General features: G+C 46.6%; 1 protein-coding gene across 1 annotated transcript; it reads left to right on the top strand.

The window, feature by feature from the left end:
• Positions 1-206: 206 nt before the first annotated feature.
• Positions 207-10,093, top strand: LOC122390270. The gene is made up of 5 exons (XM_043383019.1): positions 207-402; positions 1,207-1,307; positions 7,554-7,682; positions 8,129-8,335; positions 9,695-10,093. The coding sequence occupies exons 1-5, from the start codon at positions 369-371 to the stop codon at positions 9,857-9,859; spliced, it is 636 nt and encodes a 211-aa protein (XP_043238954.1). The 5' UTR covers positions 207-368; the 3' UTR covers positions 9,860-10,093.
• The last annotated feature ends 15,848 nt before the right edge of the window (positions 10,094-25,941 follow it).

Genomic DNA, 25,941 nt, shown 5'->3' with positions numbered 1-25,941 from the left:
TCAGAGCGGGTTGATCTTGTAACAATACGTATGAGTTACGCTATGTTCGCTGTTCGAATAATATGAGTTAATTAAGTTCTAATATTTACACACCCTTGAAAAAGACGTTTCGTCTCTCTTTTTCTTGTCCCAGTTCGTCTCTCCTCACTCCACCCCCCTCCCCCCCGTCTCGTCGGAACTGACGAATGACGGTATACCTACCGCCTGGCGTGTCTGCCCCCCCCCCTCCCCGCCCCCCGTCTGGTGGGGGAGGGTGCCGTGACAGCCAGTGCGGGCCCTGAGGCGGCTCAGTCGGCAGTCCGGCTCAGGGGCAGACGGCGGGTCAGCGGTCGGGTCATCGGAGGCCCCCCGGAGGTCCGACAAGCGGCATGGAGCAGCCAACGCCAGCGGCGGTGCATGGTGGTAAGTGAACTATCCTCCTGATTCGGTCTAGCTTAGTTTATTACCTATAGGCACAGATAACAGTAGTACAGTGATATAGGCTATAATAACTTTTTGTTCGATCAAATTAAGGAATGTGACATAAAGGAAATTTATTTTGCTTTTTTTGATTGATTATCTTAAAATGTATCCTTGTTGAAATGGCTTTTATTTTTTATTGGCAAACCTGTGCTTTTATTTTAAACAGATGTGTTTGATAAATTTCCAGATAAATAGTTATCAATCTGAATCAGTATGTGGGGAAGAGTGATTTTGGCCTCGGCATAAAACCAGACAATTGAAAAAATGATCAGCTCTAATTGTTCATGCAATCAATTCGCAAGTAGGAGTTTGACGTTTGTAAGAGCCTTCTAAACGTACCAACCACAAATGAAAACTTAAAAGCAGGCACCTTAGTATGGAGATGCTGTGGCGAATCCTGCCAGCTGAACGCGGAGGTTAGTTAGGCTGTGCCGCAATACTGCGGTGCCGTCCGGGTAGCCTAACCGGCAAGGCAACTTCAGCTACGCGTTTTGGGGACGGAGGTTGAGCACTTATCGATCACAGTTTGCAGTTGAATTTCATGTTTTGACCACTCAACATTTGTAGGAATATCGAATGAATAATCATGATGTCATTCACCGATCACCATTCACCATGCTGATCCAGCATTTTACAGATTCAAGTTACCACTGGATACGTGCTCGGCCTTGATTATTGCGATATCACCCAACTTCTTTTTTAGTGAGCCCTCTATTGTCTTCTGTCTACCCCTGTTCATTTCAGAGCCCTCCGGCAGCGTCTTGGATGACTTCGGAAAGGCCGGACCCGGTGGGCGGCCATGGAGGGAGAACCGACTTCAGGGACAGGACTTCTTTGAGAAAATGGTGAGCGATTTGATTGACTCTTATTCGCCAGTGCTGTCCATTTTCTCTGTGATTGTGTGGCTGATTAATTACAAATTAATGAGTTCAGAGCTGCGACTGCAAAAATCGAATTGCAATCTATAAGCGACCAATTTTCCCCGAATTTCAGTCACGTTTCCGCACCGTTGCTTTGATCAACCCTCACGCTTTATCTTTGAGCCCAAGAAACCACTGGATATTTATTTGTGATATATTTTGTAGAGCATGACGACCCAACAATGTATGATACTGAATGATACTATGTACATTCATAGTTATATTGAAACAAAACGCTTAATGAAATATGATATTATAGTTAAGATATCAATTTGCTTATCACTTGCAACTGGCAGCTTTGACATATTTATTATCCTGTTCTATGTAAATCGAGATTCCATCATCAAAAGCCTACGTTTGATGTCAGCGGCCGCTGCGTCGTAACCTACACAACACGCCGTCTTCATCGTCCGTCCGGGGTCCCAGCCACGGCCGATAACCTCCGTGGCTCCAACCACGTGCAGCTGCGTGCGTGACCGTCCGTCGGTCGAGACGCTCATCGGCGCTCGATTGGAGCCGCCGGCGGGTGGCCTGAACTGACCAGGCACCGCCGGGGGACCTCAGAGGCCGGCGGCGCCAGCTCGGGAGGGTCTGAAAAACACCGACAGACGCCGACCCGACCGTCTGCTCCGGAAGCTCGCGTGTCCGAGGGCCTCAGACCGGCGCCGGAACCGGAACAAAGTCGAGAGAGGCACGCAGTGCACTCGCCCCCACTGATCGAACGAGGAACGAACACAGAGTGGGTGACGGGAGTCGATTGAATCATAAAATCAAATCATATTTTTCAATCAAGTGGTCTATGCCCTCGACAGTCGACACCTCATCAAAAATGCATAGGTAGTTTGCATGTTTATTGCAAGTCTGTCACGTTGCAGGGGTACCAGGGGCGTCGTTTTGTATGCCTAGGCCTGGTAGGGCCCGAGCCCTACCAATGTTTATTTGGGCCCTACCAATGTTCGCTGAACCCTACCAATCTTTTGTCACTTATCAGTTGGTAAAAAATCAAAATAAACCGATAAGAAAATAAGCATATATGTACAGTCGTCACAGATGTGTGTAGCCTGTGGGCCGTAGGAGCTGCTGACGAGAACCCTTCGCAAGCCGGCAGGGGGTTCTTAGGGAACGGCAAGGGGTCCTCAGAGGCCGGCAGCACCTTCAGAAGTTCAGTGGGGTCCTTAGAGAAAGGCACGGTACTCTCAGACTCCGGTGGGATCCTCAGAATTGCCGGTGTGGGCCACGCCAAAGTCACCGGAGGGTGTCCGTCAGATGCACATGCGTGGGGCTTTCAGAGGCGCCGGAGTGGGACCTGCACAGTCGCCGGTGAGGGCCCTCTTAAGCGCCGTTTCGGGGCCCTCAGATACACTGGTTTATGGCCATCACAGATATGCGTGGGACCCTTAAGCTGCTGAGTGCTGGTGTGGGCCCTTCATAGGCCGACAAGGGGACCTCGAGAGGTCGGTGGTGCCTTCAGGAGCGCCGAGGGGTCCCTTTAGACCGGAATAGTATTCTCAGAAGCCATTGGGACCCTCCGAGTCACCAGTGTGGACTCAGTGGAGCCGTCAGAGTCGCTGGTGTAGAGCCTTAGGAGCCTCTGATGAAGACCCTCAGAATTGGGGGAGAAGGGGCCTCAGAAACGCCGGCGTGAGCTATCAGAGGCGCCGGTGAGGATCCTCACAGTTATTGGGGCCCTAAGAGAATTGGTGTTGACCATCACAGGCGGGCATGCGGCTCGTAGAGCCGGCTCATAATAGGCCAGTAAGGGCCCTCAGAGGCCACCGATGGGCCCTCAGAAGGCAGAAGCCAGCAAGAGATTCTCAGAGATCGTGAAGGGCAGGCTGGTGAGGGCCTCTTGGCGGCCTCTTAAGGCCCTAACTGGTGACAAGGGCTCTAAGAAGCCGGCGTGGGGCACTTACGGAGATCTTAATACGCCACTTAGGGGTCCATGAGATACTCTGGCGAGCCCTGTGGGGTCCCTTTGAGGCGAAATATGACCAGCGTGGACCCTCAGCGGCCGATTGGCGCCGCAGGGACCCGAAGGTCCCCCTTGACCCGATAGGAGGGGCACGTGCCCCCTGTCCCCCCCCCCCTTGGCTACGCCACTGGAATCTATCATGTTATCTATGACTCAAGGAAATATGAAAATGAGCACTTTTTGTTGAAAATGACAAATGCTCTTGTCTATGTAGAAGCACGCAGTGTAGAAGCGGAGGTGTCTATCGGGTTCCTCAAAGCAATTCATCAGCGTCTTAGTATGTTTAAGATCTCTGCAAGATGTTTCCCCCGTTTGCTGACTCTGCAAAGAAAAGGCTAGCTCGAAAGGAGGCTTAGCGCGGAGTTTTTGGCCCCTTTATCGAAGATCTAGAAGATGTCATAGAACAACTTGTTACCGTAAAGGAATTGTGGGTGTCACACGTTGACACTAAAGGACACCGTGCCGAGTTGCGCAAATGGAAGCACACCGAGTAAAGGCCACCAAATGAGTGTTAGGGGAAGTTGGGGCAATGCCGGAGTTGGGGCAAAGCCGAAATTCGAGATATTTCGAAAACCGTAAGACATGGATGCCACCTGTCAGTGATGCTCTGAAGCTTAAGTGACTACAATTATCGCATGTTTGTTACGAGTCGTCATTCGGAATACTTCGACTGTGAGGGCGCCAAGAGCGTTTTCAAGGTACGTTTCCCTTGTACTACATGCGCCTTTGAAGCTGCATTTCTTACTCATTATGCTACCGTTAGTCTGGCCAATTCCGTCAAGTAATATTTAGCATGTCTTTGCATAAGTGTGCTGCCTATTTGAAATTTATACAGCACGTTGAAAAGTTATGGGCCTGCAAATGAAAGTATGGCAGGCTGGGGTAATGCCGAAAACGTGCGATTACGCACGTGTTAAAAGCACGCTACGTGGACTTTACTGCTGTAGAATAGCAACGCGTATTTTTAGTCACACAAATTACACTTTCAACCGACACAACGGCCTGTTACCTATAAGGAATGATTTACCTGGCATGTTCTTATTATATCACACAATTATAACTTCCAGTGTGCACCGCGTCCTCAAGCTCTTAAAACGCGTGTCAGCTTTGATCAATTCTGGATAAAGTTTGAGATAAAATGGCAAAACATCAATGTCGGCATTCCCCGTAGATCATTTCTCCCATTTTCGGCTTTCCCCGCAGTCCGGGGCAACGCCGAAAAAGTCACTTCTTTGATATTTTTAGTTTGTGCGCTTAAGGGTATGCGAATTCATCAAATGCGCCTGGTATGTTTGAAAGGCAAAAGACTGGCCTCTCGAATGACGCCAACAAGAATAGCTTATGTTGTATACCTTGCGTGCTACGGGCGTCAGAAAAAAAGTCTTCGGCGTTCCCCCAACTTCCCCTACGAGTTGAAGTTAGTCGGCAAGGCAATAGTGGTTGCATTTTGGGATGCCTGCGGGGCTCTGCTTGTCAACTTTCTAAAACAGGGGCGCACATTCGCACAATTGATGATGTGCGTCCATTTGATATACATCATACATCGAGGAGAGGCTATAGGAAAGCTGACATAAAGTGTGCACCTGATCCACGATCACGCCCCTGCGTCCTGCGTACATGCGCGGGGTGACGATCAGTGAAGCGATGAAACGTGGCTTTGAGTTGTTGGCGCTTCTTCTTTATTCTCCGCACCCTGCACTCTCTGGTTGCCACCTCTTCCCCAACATAAGGAAATTAGCAGTGGCAACTTCGCTGACTGCAGGGAGACGAAAGCAGCCGACTTGGACGTGGGATGGGTCCAAACCCCATTTGATTATGGAGACCTTGAGGGCTCTCCCGAAGCGCTGCGCGAAATGTGTTCGTCTTAACGGTGGTTATTTGAATAAATGAACTTTTTGTTCTAATAAGTCGATGCTGTATCTCTGCTTCTTCATGGTCGGGCATGTAACTTGCTGAACGCCGGCTCGTACTGTCATCCTTTTAATTTGGCAAGCAGGTCTTTCCAACTATCGTGGTGTCTCGAGACCTCGTTAGTTGTCGAATCCTGCAATTGGCGTGGGTCTTCAAAGCCGTTCCTGGCCCCGCAGCCGTCTTTTTCATTCGGCTTGGGGCGGGCCATCAAAGCCGTTCCTGGCCCCTTTCAGCACAGCCGGCGGCGTGGGCCTCTTTCAGAATGACGTATATCCCTCCGACACTATTGCCTGTATAACTGCACAGTGCACGTTTTGTGCATGGGGCTCGGTGAGGACTCAGACTTCGCATTTTTTTTTTTAGATTTTGGTTTGTCGTGTCAATGACCAAGGCGAAAAAATAAGTGGCCGAAATCCGATGAAAAAGACAGATTTGGGGGTACCCTACCTTGTAATCCCCGTCACATATGCCCGGCCGCCGCCTTTGGGCCCTACCAATCATTTTCGGAAAACGACACCCCTGAGGGGTACACTACATTTTTTACCTAAAAACTTTTCGGAATTCTTTTTGAGCATTTTTTTTCCGTTCAAAGAAAGCTCTCCCTAATAAGATTGGATCATTGTTCATTTTAAGCAAAGAAAACGATTAAAATTATTTATCTAATAATTTCGAATGCTGAGCGGGGTATGTACGGCTCTCGCGAGATTAAGCGGTAGGTTTTGCACTTTTACATTTCCGGTTATATCTCAGAAACTAATCGATCTACGATGAAGCCATTTTACACGATCGTGGCCGGCTTGTGAACCAACAAGTCGATCGCATCTTCAACACTTAAAAGCTGAAGACGACGATGATATAGCCTGAAGTACACTAAATTTTCTAAGTGCAAAAACTATACCGTTAAAACCCGCGAGACCCGTACCTTGAATCACCCGTTTCACCAGTGTTTTATTTGTAGGAATCGTGTTGAATATGATTACATCTGAGGCCTGTTTCACTAAAAACTTGTATTTACAAGTGTTTGTAGTTTACAATTCATAAGTATTTTTACCAACTACGTAAAAACCGATTTCACTAAGCTTCATCGCCAGTGGCACCTCCGATAAGAAAATGTTTGCAAATAAACTTGTAAACAGTAAAAATCAGTAAAAATGTTTTTAATCAAGAACTATAGCATGTTAAAGATATTGCTTCTTTGTATCAAATATTGTCTAGTATTCATGTCAAAAGCTGCCTAATTAAATTATATTTAATGATGCTGTTGGAAAAAGATATAAATGATAATTCACATTGTCCTATTATTGTAAGAAAATAACACGCAAAACATTTGACAGCAGAAGACTGTTGAATGCAATTATGGCGCGCGAATGACAAAATTTGACGATATTTTAATACCGATTATTTTGCATCTTAGGGTGCGTGCTAAGTAAAAATTGAGCATGAAACGACTCAACAAAGCATAGTTGTTCTAAATATATGACTGTTTTGCATTATTGCACAAAAAGTATCAAAATTCCGAACGTCAGGACCACTGGAATTTCAGATTTGTAATTACGATGTTTTCTTTCAAGTTTCTGGTCTTCGTGAAACAGAAAGTTTGCGATTCCCATGTTTTCTTGCAAACTTTTTCTTGTAAAAAAGTTTGCAAATTTTAAACTCAAAATTCATATTCAAAGGTTTCGTGAAATCCAAATCTCAAATGTTGGTAATTATTTCTTGTAAACTCAAGCTTTTTCTTTGTAAATACAAGTTTTATTTGTTAGTGAAACAGGCCTCAGCATGTGGTTCGACCAGCCGCCATTTTAGAGTGGTCTCGTGACGCCGATCGTCGAAACGCCGACACCGATGGCCGAGTGTTAAAGTGTTTGGACATGACCTTGAACGGACGACCAGCAACAGCACTTTAACTTTGACCCTAAATCTCGTGTAGCAGACCTGATACGCCACCCGTCTATTTCTGGGAATATATGGTTACAGAATGGCGCAGCACGGCTGAGGACTGGTGGTCAGCCTCACACAAGCAATATCGTCGTAATTTTTTAATATTAGTCCTCATCAGGATATGCAACCCCTCACCCACTCCCTTCATAAAGTTTCCACGGCTGACGTAAAAGCGATGGAGTTAGGTGTCGCCTTATCTTACTATACTTGATACTTTACGTACTACATTGCATACTTTATGGTATATTTGTGCATGTTTTTGCATACTAAACTTTGCATACTTTTTAACCATTCCCTTAGAACTGCAAGTTTCAGTGACCTCACGATGATCCTCCGTCTCCGTACAGGGCTGGGCGACCTCGGCCGACCAGCGTCGACGTAAGAAGGAGATTGAACACTACCGAGAGGCCCTGAAGCAGATCCTGGCAGAGAGGAAGCGGGCCGCGAGGGAGGAGAGACAGTTCAGACTGGACGAGGTAACGCCGCTTTGACCGGTCATTATGATTGTTTTGTTTAGGTTTATGCTGGGATATGTTTTTTTGTCTACATGGCTAAGCCGCATTTGGGTACAATTGTTGTGCATTCTTTTAAATGTTATCGGAAATGTCGCATGTGTCGCAGGTTTCCAGTTGATTTGTCGCTTTTGGAATATTTATTTCACGTTTGACAATTACGATAGAAATGCTAAAAATTTGTTCGTCGTTATAGGCCTGAAATTTGCAAAAACGGTCGTCAATAGGGAATAATCATCAATAAGATGACCATCATTCATCCACTCGATAACTTTATTTCGTCGATCTTCATTAGCCACGAAAATGTGTACATTTTATGTCGAATGTCCGGCAGCTGCCTGCAATTTAACACTTGTCGAGCACCATGCCCTACCGTCGCCTCCGCACCTCCCCACCCTGTCTGCCCCCAGTCGGGCATCTCTGTGTACCCGCTGATGAAGCAGCTGGCCACGGGTCGACCTCGTCGTCAGCCAGACACGGAGCTGCTGTACAACCCGCTGCCCCATACGGACGTGACGCGACACAGGGAGGGACGCATCACCTACCCGCCGCTGGAGCAGAGCCACTACCGCCGTCAGCTGGAGCTGCAGATCCAGGAGAAACAGCAGGAGAAACAGGTGGGTTAGAGTCACTGCCAACGCCAGATCCAGGAGAAACAGCAGGAGAAACAGGTGGGTTAGAGTCACTTCATCCACCGCCAGATCCAGGAAAAACAGCAGGAGAAACAGCTGGGTCAGAGTCACTACTACTGCCACCGCCAGTAAGAACTGCAGATCCAGGAGAAACAGCAGGAGAAACAGGTGGATCAGAGTCACTTCATCTGCCAGATCCAGGAGAAACAGCGGGAGAAACAGATGCACACTCAGAACAAACGGCAACTCAAATGGTGAAACAGGTAGTGACATTTTAGGAGAAGCATGGAGGGTAAACCAGGTCAAGCTGAAAGTGTGAGTAACCAGAGACTAGAAAAAAAAAACTTGCAAACCAAGAAAGATAGAAAGAGAAACAGCAGGCAGAAGGGAGAACGAGCCACGAGGATGGTCTGGAAACGCCCGAAGGGCTGCCTTTGGTTGTGACGATATCAATTAAACCAACATCAAAGCCCTTTTGTGGCCACCGCTGAATAGAAATCCCTTTGGCGGGTCTTCGTGGCGCGTCTGACCGGGTTGATGACGTGTTCAGCCCCCCGGCGGGTTCGGGGAAGGACAGGGGGTCACGACCGGCGCGTCCCCCGGGTGGGACGGTCCGTTCTGTTCCACGGGGCCAGCTCGGCTCGGCACCGCACGTTTGATCGATGCTCCAGTGCCACCTGACACTGGGTAACCGGGTAATCGGGACGACCAACACGACATACGCCGCTCGGCGCCGGTCGGAGCATCGCCGCGCCGCCGGGATTGACAGGGAATGGTGTCAGGACCGTGTGTGTATGTCAGGGAATTGTGTCAGGATCGTGTGGTATATACCCTTTTCTGGCAGTTCGGGGTCACACGCACATGCCAGTCCTAGATAATCCCGGGGCGAGACTGGGACATTTTGTCACGCTGATGGACACTGCATCACTGGCATACTTGACTCAATTGGCAAAAAATCCTGGCTAATTATGGTTGGCGCACATTTAATAATAGTATTTGGAATTCCAAGCATGATTTCTATCTAATGATTGAATTTAAATAGACTGCGTCTCTAGGTGTGGCTTGTTTCTGTAGGAATAACAAAGTTCCTACCGACTGCCGTACTTTTATCTACAATCTAAATAGTGTCATAGTTATGTATTTCTCTAACCTCTCTTCCCCTCTCTCTCTTCCCCCTCTCTATCTCTCTCTCTCCCTCCATCTCTCTCTCCCTCTCTCTCTCTCTCTCTCTCCCTCTCCCTCTCCCTCTCTCTCTCTCTCTCTCTCTCTCTCTCTCTCTCTCTCTCTCTCTCTCTCTCTCTCTCTCTCTCTCTCTCTCTCTCTCTCTCTCCCTCTCTTTCGCAGCGGGCCCGCGAACAGTACTGGCAGGAGACAGTGCAGCATCTGGAGAGTTTCTCGAAGTTCTGGGGCCGACCCGGAGGAGGGGCGCCCATCTCTCAGCAGCACAAGAAGGCCAACATCTCGCGCATGCTATTCCCCGATGCTATGCAGCCCCAGAATGTGGCTTGATGCGTACAGTGGACAACTAGTTACTGATGGATGTCGATGCCAGTGATTTTATTTTACTAGATGTTCCTTTGGAGTCGATCATCATAATTTGTATTTTTTAACAAAAGTGCAGCTGTTACTTGTTTCAGTCACATTATTATGTAAAGTGATCTTTAAACAACTTTGATTTATTGCACGGTGCCGGTTGCATACAGTCACGTACAGGGTGGGGCGGCATAATCGGGAATGCTTTTTGGGCTCTGATCATGAGTAGGCATGGCATTATTTTTATAAATTATATTATGGCAATGAAACGCCCAAAAGTTGTGCATCATCTGACATGACTACATCCATGAGCATGCAACTTCCTGGAAAAGAGCAGCAAAATAGTTCGACGGTGCTCCAAGTGCTTTGCGCGCGCCCATAGACACTAATGTTAAACAAGTAAAACAAGAACATTTTGTTTAAAACCCTGCAATTCCACGTAAAGGTTGCTGGGCAGGTCAACGTGTTATCACGGACGATAAGGATTGTGTGGGGATACTTAGGACAACAGGTTAACGTAATCGTCGTAAAATAACTCTTAGCAGAGGACATACAAGATGACTCACTTGAATATAAGGAAGAAGCACTTGAGCATATTAAAAAGAAACAATGTTCAAAACTTCAGCGACAAAAAATCTTATCACCGACTGGAATACGATAAAAAAGAATGGCATGCCATATAGGGGATTGTATCGAGAATATTCCAGCGGTCATGCAAAGTAAACATCCTGTTGGGGTGATGGACCTATGGGTGGTCTTCAAGGGAGGTGCACGTGGTGCACCCTACTTCATCGAGCCCGGATAAAATGAGCACCTCTGGTAAATACAACCGCACTCTGGCAGACTCACGTGGAGCCGTCGGAAGAGAGGATCACTGACGGTCCAAATCACGTCTTACGAGGACTCTGTCCGGGCTGGTACTGCAGTGAGGACGACATGTTATTGTGTAGGGCACCTCCACCTGAGATGAACCAAAAACTTCTGGTCCTTCAACTCCGCCGATTTAAATCCGACCAAATTCTTTACATGGAGCGTTTTTTGGTAGAAGTTTAATGAACAACTTATCATCAGTAAAAACAGTCTTCAGTGCAAGGTACGAAGCTGATGGGCGATCATGGACAAGCAGGAGGTTGCACGTGCATGCGCGTGCTTTTGGACCCGACTTGAGAAGGTCATCGACGCCGAGGGCGGTCAAATAGGATGAGGGATAGGTAAAAGGTGACCGATTGATAGGATGTTGCTAAAATAGTGCTTGGAGCTATATTTTTAGATTCATGACCAAATAATCCCGTTTGATATTTATTCCCGATTATGCTGCCCCACCCTGTACATTATATAAAGAGGTCTGTGATTCACGTAATACATACTTGTATGCTTATGTACTTAAGCTATTTCGCTGTGTGCATTCATAACATTTTTTTCCGTTGGAGCACTTCAGAACATATCAACCTTGATTTATTTATGAATATGAGTAACTGGGCAGCCCAGGTAACCAAGTAGTAGGCATTCAATATCTCTTCGTTGTTGTGATGTAGTGCGGCTAGCACCCTCTTTTCGATGTCTTGATGTTATATAGTTAATTCAATTCGGTGTTGTGCTAAGGAAAAAGTGCACTGAATCATGTAGTTAATCGCTCAAGGTCTTTCGCTCTGTGTCGCCTGTTACATCTTTATGATTTTTGATATATCATTGAAGCCTCAACTGAGTTTACCCTAAACTCTTTCATGTCGAGGCTAGCGCATCTGCTGCAGATCCAATATTTACAGGTCTTGGGACGTCTAATCAATCCCACATTTCATATCAATCGATAATGATGTTATCCTTCAATAAACGATTCTCTATCATTATTATGCCATGATGCGTAATGTTGGTGGAAGAACTGCAATCGGCTGCATATGAGAAATCAACATCAACTTTGCGCTGTGAAAGTCAATGCATGCTCTGGTCGTAATGTATAAATGTCATCATTTTCTAAAATACATTACACACTTTCCGAGTCAGTTCTCAGATAAGATCAGCATGGATATATTTATAAGGAATGTGGCCTGTGCCTAGGGCCGAAGTAAGTGTCCATTTCAAGTTCGATTTACTATGTATGCTATTGTTTCCACCATTCCAATGTGCCTGTAGCTGCTTATATCATTTAAAAACCAAGGTTTAAAGAGTCGCGTGCTTCTAAGGGAGAAAGCAGATGAGTTCCCCGCCATATCGGTCTTACAGAACCAAAAGTATACCTGCAGAGTGCAGATCGGTAGGCACATAAGATGAAACAGGATCAAAACTTGATCAAAATCAAAGCCAAAAATTTGATCAAACAGGATCAAAGTCAAAGTGAGTCATACAGTGAATAAGGGATACAGTCATATAATAAGTAAGTAAATAAGAATGGCGAAAGGATGTTTCGACCGTCGTCTGTTGTTGAGCTCCAATTTATAGGTCACGTACATAGTCAAACGGTAAACGGCTTCCGAAACAGCGTCAAAATCACCAAGAATGAGTGCATAAATTGTGGTTAAAACGTCAGGCAAAAGGTCAGATGACCAGAGATCGTCAGAAGTCGAGATTCCCCTTTTGCCTATCTAATAAATTCTTTCATATCTCATAGGCTGCAATACGTAGATTGTAGAGCTACAGCGTCGCGAGAAGATATTCCAGGGCTCTTTTACAAGTAGCTCCCAAGCATTTGTCAGATCTGACCTTAGATCAACGGTTTATCTTTAGAGCGCTAGAATGTTGCGATGTTGCAATGCAATATTTACGGAAACATTAGCTGTGCAATTTGCTTTAGCATAGATGACATGAATCATGTTATCTATGGCTTTGGGCGTCCTGTTTACATGCAGGTTTTAACATTTGACTGGCACCATTGCATACAGGACCGTCTTTACCTACCATGGTCAATGGTCATCGAGTCATCGGACACCGCACCGTGGTAACGGGTGGTCAGTATGAAACTGGATAAAATTAGATTATCGCCTATAATGGACACAGTTGAATGATTTTTGGCAGGTGAATACTTCCAGTTATTTCACAGTAGCTTACTAAAGGCCGGCTGTTTCGCTCTCGTAAGCAGACGGCGTTGTTACGCTGAGGGCCGGCTGGAATTGGATACCCCATAGATGTCGCTAGTAGCACACTGAGGGCCCGGGGTTTTCTGACGGTGCTCCGACGGCGCTGCTGCGCTTACGCTGAGGGCCATCTAACTACATACTGCATAGATGTCGCTGGTAGCACATGGGGGCCTCGCGTGATCAGGCTGCGCTGATGGCCACACATTTTTTTTCTCTCTGATGCCTCTGATCTACTCTCAGTACGCACAAATCCGCCTCCTCAACACTCAAAAACCCTGCTCTCTGGCCCATACGGTCACATCCGACGTGAGTAGCTCTATCCCAGGAGCAGGCGCACATGCGGTGGGGTGATCCTTTGTGAGGCTGGGCGACCTGCTGACCCTTGAGACGGGTTCAGCCCCGGCGGCGCACCAGGGTGACCGCCCAGACCAATGTCTCTCCCTAATTCCTGTCATCCTTGCGGCTCTGTATGATGGTCAAATGAGACCGAAGGTACCCAGCGTACCTAAAAAAGGAGTCTAAGAAAAGGTACGTAAAGTGATTCCTGCTGGATCGGGGCACACAGCTGCGCTGGTATCAAACAACACGCAGAGGTCTACCTGTCTGGTGGGTACGTCTTTGGCTATAGTCAAAGACTAGTTGACTATAGTTGACTATATTTGACTTTAGTTTTGACTATAGTTGTAAATAGCGCAGCCTTATAAGGCTGCGCTATTTACAACGTGAGCGAAAATAAATATGTACGGTGGTCTATTTTTCCAATATAAACGACAGAAAAACAAATAGGCAGCGTGACACGCTGCGTGAGTACCAATGCAAAGACAGAGCCTTCGTTGCTAATGTTAAGGTCTCGTGAAAAGATAATTGCAGCTTACACCTATATTCTTATGGATTCGGAAAGTTATGCCTTTACGAGAACGTTAAAATGTCTTTATTTGCTCAGATAACACCAAAACACGCGGTCACGGAAATGTAGCAAGTGACAATGATGCAATCGCTTCGAGATGTGGTAAACAAGGCATGCTAGTTTGACAAACAAGGATTTGGCGTCAACGGTCACGTCAACACACAACACGAACTTGGATAATTCAACCAGAGTGTATAATTTAATTCACTCTACTCCACATATATATGTTACGGGTCATATGCTAACTTGGGCAGTATGCAAACTGCCCGGGCAGTATGCATACTACCCAACAGCCCGGGCAGTATGCATACCGCCCGGGTAGTATGCATACTACCCGACCCCTTGGGCAGTATGCATACCGTCCGGGCAGTATGCATACCTCCCGGGTAGTATGCATACCACCCACCTTTCTTCTCACGGGCAAGATGTTTACTCGGGCAGTATGTTGACTACACTTCGTGAGGCTTGTTAATGCAATAACTTGCGTATATATGTGAATGACAAACGTTTTAACCTTCCGGGTGGTGGAGGGGGGCATTTTTTGTCCCCCCTTAGTTTTTTTCGATATATCTCCAGAACTCCGCTACGCCGATTGCCACCAAACTTTCAGTACCCTCCCGGGATCGTAGCTATTACACATTGTGACCAAATTTTTTCCAAAGGTTACGATAGGTTGGCCGCTAATGACGTCGGAGTGACGTCATTTCTGCCATTTTCGACCCAAAAAAGGTTTCGCGGGAAGAGCTGTCAGGCCTACAGCTTTATATATACAGAAAATGTAGGTATAAAAGGTGTCGAATTAGAGGGCTACAAAACTGCTATTTCGGATTTTTTAGATTTTTAGATTTGAGCCCCCCAAATCAAAAAAGTATTTTTTTAAATATAATAGGCAAAACATCCAAAAAGTTTTTTTTTGAATTTCGAAAAAACGGAAAATATGTGATAGTCCCTACCGCCTTCTATCCACATACCAAATTTGAGATTGTTTCCTCTTTTTTGGTAAAGTTATAGCGAAAAAAGAACTGTTCAAAATTGATGACGTCAAATTTTGTCGTCGTTGTTTCATTTTACTCAGTTCACGCTTCACAATGACAATGACTTGTTGGCCACTGGTTATTCAACAATGGATTTGGGAAAAAGTAATTTCAACACTTTATTCCAATCCTCATTCCATCCTACGATCGATCAATCAAGTTTGAAGACAAAAATTCTTCTCGGTCGAGCTTTTGTTATCTAGAGAGCCATTTATATTCTTAATGTGGACATGGATTACACAACTTTAAGTCGGAAAGCGGGCAGTATGCAAACTGCCCAAGCTTTTGGGCGGTATGCATACTGCCCAATGGGTCGGGTAGTATGCATACTACCCGGGCGGTATGCATACTGCCCGGGCTGTTGGGTAGTATGCATACTGCCCGGGTAGTTTGCATACTGCCCAAGTTAGCATATGACCCGTAACATATATTTAGCAGCTGTTACGGCTTGATATTGGGGCGCACAAAGTCTATGTGAAGTTACGTAATGTACTGGTTGACCACAGTCCCTCTGTGTATGGTGTATCGGACTGAACAGGGTCTCTGTGAACGTGGTCTCTCCCCGATGTCCGAACCATATCAGACCGGACTGTGGTCCACGGTCCGGGAGGGCTGGGCCCAGCTCATATAGAAAAGCCAGTCGGCAAGTGTCACTTTTCCAAAGTGCCACTTTTCAAAGGGACACTTTTGGTAACATTGGCGCCGGTGTGTAAGGGTGAACCCTTCTAACGGGTTTCCCTTTCCAATAAGTGTCTCTTAGCAGCAAAAGGGCTCTATATGAACTAGGCCCCGGTCCGCCGCTCTCGGCTTGGTCCGCAGTCAGCCGAGACCCGGCTGACCGGCTGGCCGGCTGGGGAGCGTGCCCTCAGGCATGACGTGTACGGACCCCTCCCTGTGCTGGTGGCACGCCCCACACCCGCACCGCGCCGCCGCAGTGACACGGTGGACTGAGCTGACGGTGGACCAGTGGACCAGTGTGGCGGTGGACCAGTGGACCAGTGGAGCGGGGGACCAACGGACCAGTGTGGACCAGTGGACCGGCGCACACACCGCCCGATGTGGCGCCCACCGTCACCGGATAGCGGCGCAGCAGGGCAGGTGAGCGATGGGACGTCACAGATGATGTGGGTGTTGTGAGGTCAACTGATGTGGATGATTGATGTCACAGATAACCTCTGAATTAGCCTCAGATATATAAGGTGCTCTGACACCGGCCCCGATCCCAAACAGCCCCTCTGAGTTTAGTTCATCACTATTTAGTAATCCCTACAATATCCCTCTATTTCATGTATAGGGCCATCCCTATATAGGGCCAGTAACTTTTCCGTTGCCCTTTTGTTTCGTGTGACAAAATTACGGACATATTTATTTAAAATATTTGTCTTAAAGCTCGAATATTAGTGTCATAGTCTGTCAAATGCGGCATCTGCCTCTATGTATGTAAGCGGAGGGGAGCGACACCAAGGGCCCCAGTTTCAACAGTCACTTTAAATTGCGACGGTAAATTGCATAGGCAAATGAAGCATACTCGTATAGTCTGTTTCGACACTAACCGAGAATATATTGTCCCGAGGAAACTGTCACTGTTCACTAGGCTCGCGACCCTGGAGGTTCATGTGCCTTCAGTTACAACATGAAAGGCCGAAATGTGACCGAATGGTGCTGAAAAAAAGTTATAACCATACGAATAATATCCTGGCGAGCTCATGCATCCATTGCCAGCGTTCGGCCGTTCGTAGCCAGATCAGCTCAGCCCCCCAACCACATTACCTGCATTCTGTCGTTGATGCCGAAAGCAGCCATGCAGCTCATTATCCCCAGCTCCACGGGTGATGCTGCGCTGCTCAGTGGCTGTGAGACGGCCGTACTGATCGCCTCCCTGCCCAGTGCAGTGGGGTGTGGGCGCCACTAACTGGGCTGGGTCCGGCCCCGACCCTGACCTCGCCTGACGACACGACTCCGTCACACGGAATGACTGGACGTCAGAACTCGGCTGCTGCTGCTGTCATAATTGGGGCATGAGCCCGCCTCCGCTGCTACATACATACATACATACACATACACATTTATTTTCAACATTACAAATGAGCAAAACATACACAAAAATATTATAAGATTGGTGCAAAAGAATAAAAATTCTTAAATTAAAGCACCTCTCTTAATCAATCAGTATAAAATAAACATGAGTATTACATAAAAAACACAACATAATATGAAAACAAGTCTGTTTGACCACCGCCAAGCCGCGCCACACCCACCGCTCGCTGGTTGAAATTAAAGTTGCTACCCCCAGGCGACACGACGAACCGTCCGGCCCGCCGTCCGCCGCTGGATGCTATTGGTTCTGAAATCTTTTAGTTTTGATAATATAATTTTGGAATAATTTCGCTACTTTGATCTGATCGTTTTTGTTGAGGCCTCTACCATACAGCAATAAGTTAAGTTTAGATACGCTGTTACAGTTGTTAAATATGGGTATAATTATTGAAACTTGTCCGAAAAGTTCAGAGCGTAGCACTTGGAAACGGGGACAATTTAGAACGAAATGTGCTACAGTCTCTTTTGGGCTCCCACACTCACAGCAGGGAGAAGAAGATTTTTGGATTTGGTAGAGATGAGCTTTTAGGACAGTTGCGTTCAACCTAAGTCTTGCATGCTGAATGTTTCCAAACTTTGATCCAGTATTATTATATGGTGGGACGGTCCCTGCACAAAGTCTGGTCTCTATCGCTCGTTGGAAGGATTTGAGGCTGGGATCGGTTCTGATGGATTCTGGTAAAATGTTCCAATCTCTGGTCGTCTTAGGAATAAAAGATTGTTTAAAAAGTGATGTTCTGTTGTTTGGGAGTGTGAGATTGGTGGCATTGCGAAGAGCACGACCCGTGTTGTCTTGTCTGGTTTGTGGTAGTATGTCCCTTATGTATTGCGGCAAGTCAGCGAAATGATTTATCAGCTTGTTGTAAAATATCAGTCGGTGTTTTTTTCGTCGTGTTTCTAAGGTGTCCCAGCCTAGGTCTAAAAGGAGCTTGTTATGAGATGTGTTAAATAACGCACCCGTCACTAGACGTGCTGCCCTTGCGTGTAGTCGTTCTAGTCGTAGTTTGTCTTTGGTCGTTATTAGTCCGTCGTATACAATGTCACTGTAGTCAAATATTGGAAGTATATAGGTGCTGTATATCTGGTTTAGGATGTCACGTGGTAAATATTTAGCGATTGGATATAGGGGACTTAGCGCAGTATTAACCTTTTTAATTATGATATTGATGTGGTTGTGAAATCTCAGATCCGTCGATAGTGTAAGACCGAGGTGAGTGTGACTACTTGACAGAGGTATGCAACTGTCATCGAATGACAACGATGGTGAGTGAGAAGACGTCACGTGACTAAAAATTACCTGTTTGGTTTTAGCCGCACTAAAACTGATGAGCCAATCTGTGCCAAAGTTAGAAATTATATTAAGGTCAGTTTGTAAGGATTTAAAAACTTCGTCTCGGTTTGAGTCGGCTACGGGTCGCTGCCCGGGAAGCGCAATGAGCTGTGAGGGGTTTCGTGAGTATGATGCGTATAGTGATGTGTCATCTGCGTAAAATAGAGATTCGTTATGAGTGATGTCAGCGAGGTCATTAAGGTAAATGAGGGCAAGTAATGGACCCAGGACGCTACCTTGCGGGCATCCGGTATTAATAAGACGGGGCTGAGAAAAATTGTCATTAACACACACTCGGATACTTCGGTCAGCTAAATAAGACTTAAGCCATGCATGAAGTGTACCTGTAATTCCGAATAGTGTCTTGCATTTATATAAAAGACCTGCGTGCCAAATTTTGTCAAAATATTTACTTATATCTAAAAATATTGTTGTAAAATCGTTGCCAGTATCGAGTGCGCTGTACAGTTTGTGTGTGAGGTAAACAAGTTGAAGGTGAGTACTATGATGTGGCCTGTAGCCGCTTTGTTTGTCGGTAAGAAGATTATTTTCGGTTATGTGACTGTAAATGCGGTTAAAAATGATTTTTTCAAAGATTTTAGAAATGCAGGGTAAAAGACTGATGGGTCGATAGTTTGATGGATCTGATGCTGAGCCTTTTCTCTTAAAAATAGCGTGAACCTTTGCTTCTTTCCAAATTGACGGAAAATGACCTTGATTTATCGATTGATTAAAAAGTTTAGTTAGTGGTGTCACTATTAAAAGTGCTACTAGTTTTAAAATTTTTGGTGGGAGATTATCGGGACCACATGATTTGTTTACGTCAAGTGAGTTTAAAAGATTAAGTACTTCTCTCTCCGTAATAGTTATTGTATTTAAGGTCGGAACCGGGGATTCTGGCGTTAAAACTGGTATTTGTTTGTCACTGGTCTCTAATATTGACTGATTAGCAAAGTAATTACAAAGTAAATTGGCTTTATCGTTATCATCAGTTGTTGTCTCACCGTCTGGTTTGATGAGTGGTGGTAATACGTGCGTTTTGGATCTTCCGGTCATTTGCCTTAAAATATTATGGTATTTGTGCGGATTGTTTTTCGTAGATAAAAGTTGCTGTACTTGATTTATCCTATACGCTTCTTTTAATTTTTTATTTAGTTCAGTAGCTACGTTTCTCTGCCGTCTCCATCTAGCCCAGCACTCGTCTGTCTGTAGTTTGAGCGCCTTTCTGAATAGTCTGTCTCGTTTTCGGGCTTCCCGTTTTAGTTCATTGTTGTACCATGGCTTGCTATTTGGTCTAGTGCGTATTATTCTAGTCGGTATTGCTTTGTCTGCTGCGCTCAAAATTGCATGTGTAAAATCCACGGTGGCCTGGTCAGTGTTTTGATTAATAATATTATCCCAGTCAGTTTGTAAAAGTTCGTTTGTGAGCATATCTGCGTCGAGTAGGTGGAAATCTCGTACCGTCTTTGTAGTGCTCTCTGTAATTGGTTTTGTTATTTTCACTGTTACGTATACCGGAAAATGGTCAATCTGGGAGAATGGGGAAGCCACACCATGGTCGACCACCTGGTCTCTGTCAGATATAAAAATTAAATCTCTTAAATTTGCAGTGCTAGCGTTTGGCCTAGTTGGCTGGTCTATTAATTGTAAAAGATTCAGAGAGGACGCCATGCCTTCTAGCTGTCTTTCGAATGAAGTGATTTCGCTGTGATTTTGATGGCTTTTGTGTAGATAATTGTTACCGGCGTTAAAATCTCCTGCAATTAAAATCATGGTCGGATTGAGGGATTGAGCGAGTGCCACACTTTCGCCTAATGTCTCTAGAAATTCGTGCAACTTGTCTTGAGACATTTTTGGTGGGATGTAGACACAACATACTATTACTGTTTGTTTCTTTATTTTTATGAGCGTCCAGATCCACTCTGTGCTTCCAATTTCGAGTTCTGGTAAGCGTTTTGCTGCAAGTGAAGTCTTAAAATAAACAGCTACACCACCCCCGTGTCTAGAGCGATTTTTCAGATACGGTTCGTGATAATTATCGAGTTTATAAAGGCTAGGGTGTATCGTATTGTCTAACTTTGTTTCTGTCAACATGAGAATGTCGGTCCCAGAAGAGTCAGCAAAGTCAGATAGTTCGTCTAGTCGGTGTGGTGAGGTGATGCTATTGATGTTCACGTGGGATACTTTAATGCTCATGTTATCGCTACTGAAAGGACCAGGGTTCGACTCTATTCCAGATTTTAAGAGTAATGCGGGGGTGTCGTGATATATGTTCAGGATCCACCATGGGATATGAGGAGAGAGGGAGGTAGTAGGATGTGGGTGGTTATGAGAGCGATAGTTACCAGAGTCCGTGCAGGAGCCAGCAGAGAAGTAAAGTACCAAAGAAGATGGTGCCAAACAGGTGACCGGGTTGTAGGCTGGCGGAGTGGGGAGCCCAAGTTGTTGGTTAGCGTCAGGAGAGGTTGATGGTGCCCTCCAGCTGGCGGAGACGGGACGGGCGGCCGGCGGCGCACCTGGAGGCAGCGGGTAGCATGGAGTCAGTGAAAGCGGCGTTGGGTTAGGCACTGCATGCACGGTGACCGGAGCACAAACATTATTGTTTACGTTACAATACAGGCTAGGATAACTTATCTATACATAATATGATCGGTAGAATAAATAAAGTTAATTGAACAAAAATACCGTCGACAACCAAACAAAGGAAAACAACCAAAAATTTAAACACGTTATGCACATACTCTGGTGAAAACAAATGCACACAATGAGGACTGATCCATCTAAACAACCCAGCAGAACCGGCAGCAAAGCAATCGCGTCGACGGCTCATCAGACCTAGCGGAGCGCCGCGACGCCTGCAGCTTAAACGTACGTACGTGACCGTCTGTCTCAACACTCATATTCCACTACCACGTCATACAACCCCGACACGCCTCCCTCAGCGAAAAAAAAAATATCGCTCTCACCCACGCTACCCCGCCCCCTCCCACCAGCTCCCCCGCCCCTCCCCGCTCCACCCCACCCCTCCAACCAGCTACCCCGACCCCTCCCGCTCCCCCACTCCCACCACAGAGCGAGTCAATAGTCTCGGAGTAATAAGAAGTTACAAACTGTGAGTATGAGCAGGACGTGGTCGTCGCTCTCTCGTCGCCGCGGTTGCCCGCAAACGCGGGACGCCAGGTCGTCACGAGTGCAGAAGGGCCGGCCAGCCGGCCGCCTCAGCGACGGCGGTCAGCTGATCGCTGGGCGCCGCCGCGCCCTCCTCTCGCGTCACCGCGGCGGCCGGCGCGGACCGCGCCCAGCCTGCCGAGCCGGCGGCGTCGTCGATAGGCAGGATCACTCACTGACGGGTGAGTTTTTCCAGGTCGTCCTCGGTCTGGATCTTGTGCGTTGGTCCTCCTTCCTTGATCTTGACCTTCATCTGGCACCCGTCGCTCCACGCCGCCCACAGCTCGCCGCGGCGGCGGAGCTCGCGGGCCCGGAACATCACCTTCTGGTTGGCCTTGGTCAAGTTGTCGGTGACGAAGATCTTCTTCAAGTCGACGCCTTGGATACATGACGTTCTGGGAGGCATCACATCCTTGAACTTCCGGCGCGCCGAGTACACCTCCTCGCGTTTCGTATAGCTGACGAACTTCACGAGCAGCGGACGGTGCACTGGCTGGCCGGTGGCGGTCCTCTTCCCCTTCGTCCCGATCCTGTGAGCGCGGTCTATGTCCGACTTCTGTACGACCACGCCGACAGACTTGGCTAGGTCGATACCAACCTGGACGGGGTCCTCCTTGTCGGTCTCTGACAGGCCGTTGATGTTGAGGATATTCCGACGGGAATATTGCTCAATGTCGTTTATGTCCGCTGCTTGACGAGTGACGAGCTGCTTCAGAGTACCCACCTCCTCTTTCAGCGCAGCGATCTCGGCGTCACGCTTGTCAAATTCACTTTGAAAAAGTGAGAACAGTGATAGTTTTACTTCAGCGTTCGAGAAACATGCAATCAATGCAGCTTCTAGCGTTGCAGGCGTGATAGCTGGTTCACTCCCAACCATGGTGAATGCGCACTCCGGTCACCGTGCCCACTCACTGTCCACCAGCCGTCACTGTGCGCGCTCAGCAGCCCTCACCCCACTGGCGGCTCACCGGGGCCTGTCAACTCGATCGAGCGGGCGCGGAGCGGTCACGACCCGGCGGCGGTCAAGGCCGAACTGCTATAATATATAAATAAAAGTGCTATCAACCCTGCCCCTCTACCCCGTGGACGCCGTCCATTTAACCCGTCAAGCCTGCATCTTTCTAATCCTCCAGTACCTCCTCTCTCTCTCTCTCTCTCTCTCTCTCTCTCTCTCTCTCTCTCTCTCTCTCTCTCTCTCTCTCTCTCTCTCTCTCTCTCTCTCTCTCTCTCTCTCGTACTCCTTTCCCTCTGTCCGTGCCATGCCGACCCCCTCCGTGACTCTCAGCGGGTCGGGCTGAGCAAGGCGGGGCAAGGCTGTCCCTGAGGCTGACTGAGCTAGGGTGTGTCCACAGTCCAGTGCTCTGGACCGGCGGCAAACAACTCCGCCAAACATTGCGCACGGTTTGTTACGCTCACGTCAGTTTGAGGGCCGCCGGTCTACGCTGCTGTGATGCAACGATTCTGTACATGTCCTGGCAGATTATGGTGGCGTTATCTCGTTGAGCAAGACGGGAGTCGTTCTTTCTGACCTTTCCACATTGTCAGGAGCACGGTATCAGATTAACTACTGTGAACTTTGGACTTTCAGAGGCAGCAGACAGGATTTTTCTGTTCGTGGCGTGGTGTTGGGTAAGGTGACGGACTGTTGTTAGATTAAAATTTTTACATTGAGCTGGTGAACGCGACGCGACGCGAAATTTTACTATTTATTTTTACCACGTGGATGTGGAAATTTTACCACGTGGACGCGAAATTTTACTATACTGGTGATTTTGTAAACTCTTGTCAACCCTGTCAACCCAGCTATATCGCCTGCTAGTTCTAAAGAATTATAAAAGTTCTAGGTATTGGGTATCATATGAAAACTGCATTCGAAGTTTACTCGTTGATGTTCCTTATGCACATGTTGCACTGCATACATGCACATTGCAAAATTATTGTAGATTTATTGGGTGAAGCCGTTATAAAGCGCGTTGGTTTAAAACGTCAAGGCAGCAATAAAAAGACGAGACTCTTAAATGTCAACTGATAAGGTCGCAAAGAATTTGACTGTTGCTGACGCCAAACGTTCCGGTGCAGAACTAACCAGTTAGTTGTCCTGTCAAATTGAAAAACAACAAATTTATTAACCTTCGTCCCAGTGGGGGGCATATGTTACCACCCTGTCGCGTTTTTTGCGTGTAAATAAAAAACCGCGGCGCGTAGCGCCGCGCCGCTTGGGGTAGCTTTTTGTACATCAATTTTGGACAATGTGTGAAATTTTTGACCCCAGGTCATGTCAGGTCAGGTCACCAGGTCAAGTTAACTGACCAAGCCTAAAAAAAGTTTGCAATCATGTCCAGCCTGCAGTGTTTGTCAGAAAGGTTTCAAACTTGGTGGATTGCATGATGTTATGGACACCTACAATTTGTTTATCTCGGATTTTTTATATCTGTGACCTAAGGTCAGGTCAGTGTCGTGACCTTACCATTATAAGGCAATGGAGAAAAATGAAAATGCCTCTAGATCCGTGTGTACGCATAGGAACAGTCCAAATATTTCAGAATCACAATGATTTGGACCACCCGTGATGACCAAGGTGTCATTTTTGCTGATAGCCTCTAGAAAGGTCATCCGAGGTCATTTGAGGCTACAAACAGATTTTTGCCAATAACTCTCGATTGGAAAGAGATAGAACGCTGGGTTCTTAGAAATATAATGACATTTGGCAAATTTTGACCTTTGATGACCTCCAGTGACCCCAATATTGTTCTTAGATGAAAATGACTTAAGTACTTTCAAACGTACGCATTGAGAGCTATCGACTGCTTTTTACCGCGTCTTCCTAGCCCTCTTAGTTTTTGAGCTAGAGGTGGGTGATAACATATGCCCCCCCCCCCCCCCACTAGGGCGAAGTTGGCTGAGACCGCCACTGGGGCGCGGGTTAAAATAAGAAAAGGCCTTTATTAGAAGTGCTTAAGTTCCCCAACGCTGACGGTAAGTGACGCAGGTCATCGTTTCTTCGGTTTCGCGGTAAAACATTTCAATTGTCGTTTATTAGGTGCATTGGTATATTTATGTGTAGTTTTCCCTTAATAATTAAGTACAAAATTAATGGCCTATAATGCACGTTCAAAATTATCAAAAAGTCATAGCTATAAGGTCACGCTGTCAGTCTTACTCTTATTGCACGACCCCATCATATCAGCCGGATCACTCCCTATTCTGTCGGTATGGTTTGAATGGCAAGCCGCACGTTTCTCCGGTAAATTGATCAAATGAGCATCGTGGTAACAGCTGGAACGAGCGTATCATTTGCCAGTGTCCATGTTTTCCTTTAGTTACAGTGGCTATCGCTGCTGTCGTGTGCTCGACTCCCCATTTTCCGGATTGGAGCTATACGATTGAGAACCGAAGGATCAGAGCCGCAATGCTGAGGACTGCTTTGCTGAGGATTGCTTTGCTGAGGACTGCGGCTCATTCTCACCGTAACATGGAAATGGTTGCTGGATGCAGATGTAAGCGTGATCTTTTTTTCGATGTTGTTTTCTCCTCTGTCTTGCTTTGCCCCGTTTATGAAGTTAAAGCACATTGAATCATCTTTATTTAGCCTATGGTATAACCACTAAGTTACAATTTTTCCGCTACAGGACAATTACCTTAATAAGATTAAAGCTGTCCCACAATATGTGATTAAGAAACAGGATGACTGAAATGGTAGAGGACTTATGTGCTTACCCAAAGCTTCATCAGCAAACATGCAGCTCGAGCTCCTGCTCAGAATCGCAAGCGGTATATCGTGTTTCCTTACAACTCGACACTCTCAGAGCTGTTCGTGTTTGGTGCCTGCAGCTGGCTATCGATCTTACCCTTTTGTGATCAGTGGTCAGGACTAGCTGTTACTGGTTCCAAGTAAAAGATAATTGTGATTAAGTTGGAGCTAGAACAGTCAACAGAGTTTTGTAGCGTAGCGTTGCAGCATTTTTTTTTAGGGGAGGGGGTCTGTGAGATCCTGCCTCGTATGCTGTGAGATGTTTCATGCATTCGTTGTGTTCAACACTGACTAACACGGGCACATGAAGGATTATTGATCAGTGACCATATAGATGTTTCTTTATCCGACCTTGTTCTGGTGATCAATGGTGCTCCTGAGTCCTGGCCATGGCAACACCGCCACCGCCTGCACCGATGCAAATGTCTCCGACTCTCCGGCCAACTTTGCATGATAGGATGCTCAAGAGCCTTGATGATTCAGCGAGTGACTTGGATCCTGGTTGTTGTAGGCATTTGCCACTTTTTTTTTGCTACGTGAACGCGAATATAGCTTAGTTGTGCCCGTCACACTTTCACCGTCATTGGAGACGTTCAGCATTTGCATGCAAGCTACACGATCAAAGGTGAATGATTCAACATGTATTGTAAGTATACACGATCAAAGGCGAATGATTCAACATTTATTGTAAGTATGTACT

The sequence above is a fragment of the Amphibalanus amphitrite genome, unplaced genomic scaffold, assembly GCF_019059575.1.
Source record: "Amphibalanus amphitrite isolate SeventyFive unplaced genomic scaffold, NRLGWU_Aamphi_draft 000388F_arrow, whole genome shotgun sequence".
NCBI lineage: Eukaryota > Metazoa > Arthropoda > Thecostraca > Balanomorpha > Balanidae > Amphibalanus > Amphibalanus amphitrite.
Note: the sequence above shows the minus strand (reverse complement) of the source record. Positions and strands in the feature narration are given on the sequence as shown.

Bases quoted from the DNA above. Each gene is read 5' to 3' on its own strand.
- LOC122390270 (XM_043383019.1), top strand. From the start codon at position 369: ATGGAGCAGCCAACGCCAGCGGCGGTGCATGGTG. The intron at 403-1,206 runs GTAAGTGAACTA...TGTTCATTTCAG, and splicing joins GCCAGCGGCGGTGCATGGTG to AGCCCTCCGGCAGCGTCTTG. The intron at 8,336-9,694 runs GTGGGTTAGAGT...TCTCTTTCGCAG, and splicing joins AGAAACAGCAGGAGAAACAG to CGGGCCCGCGAACAGTACTG.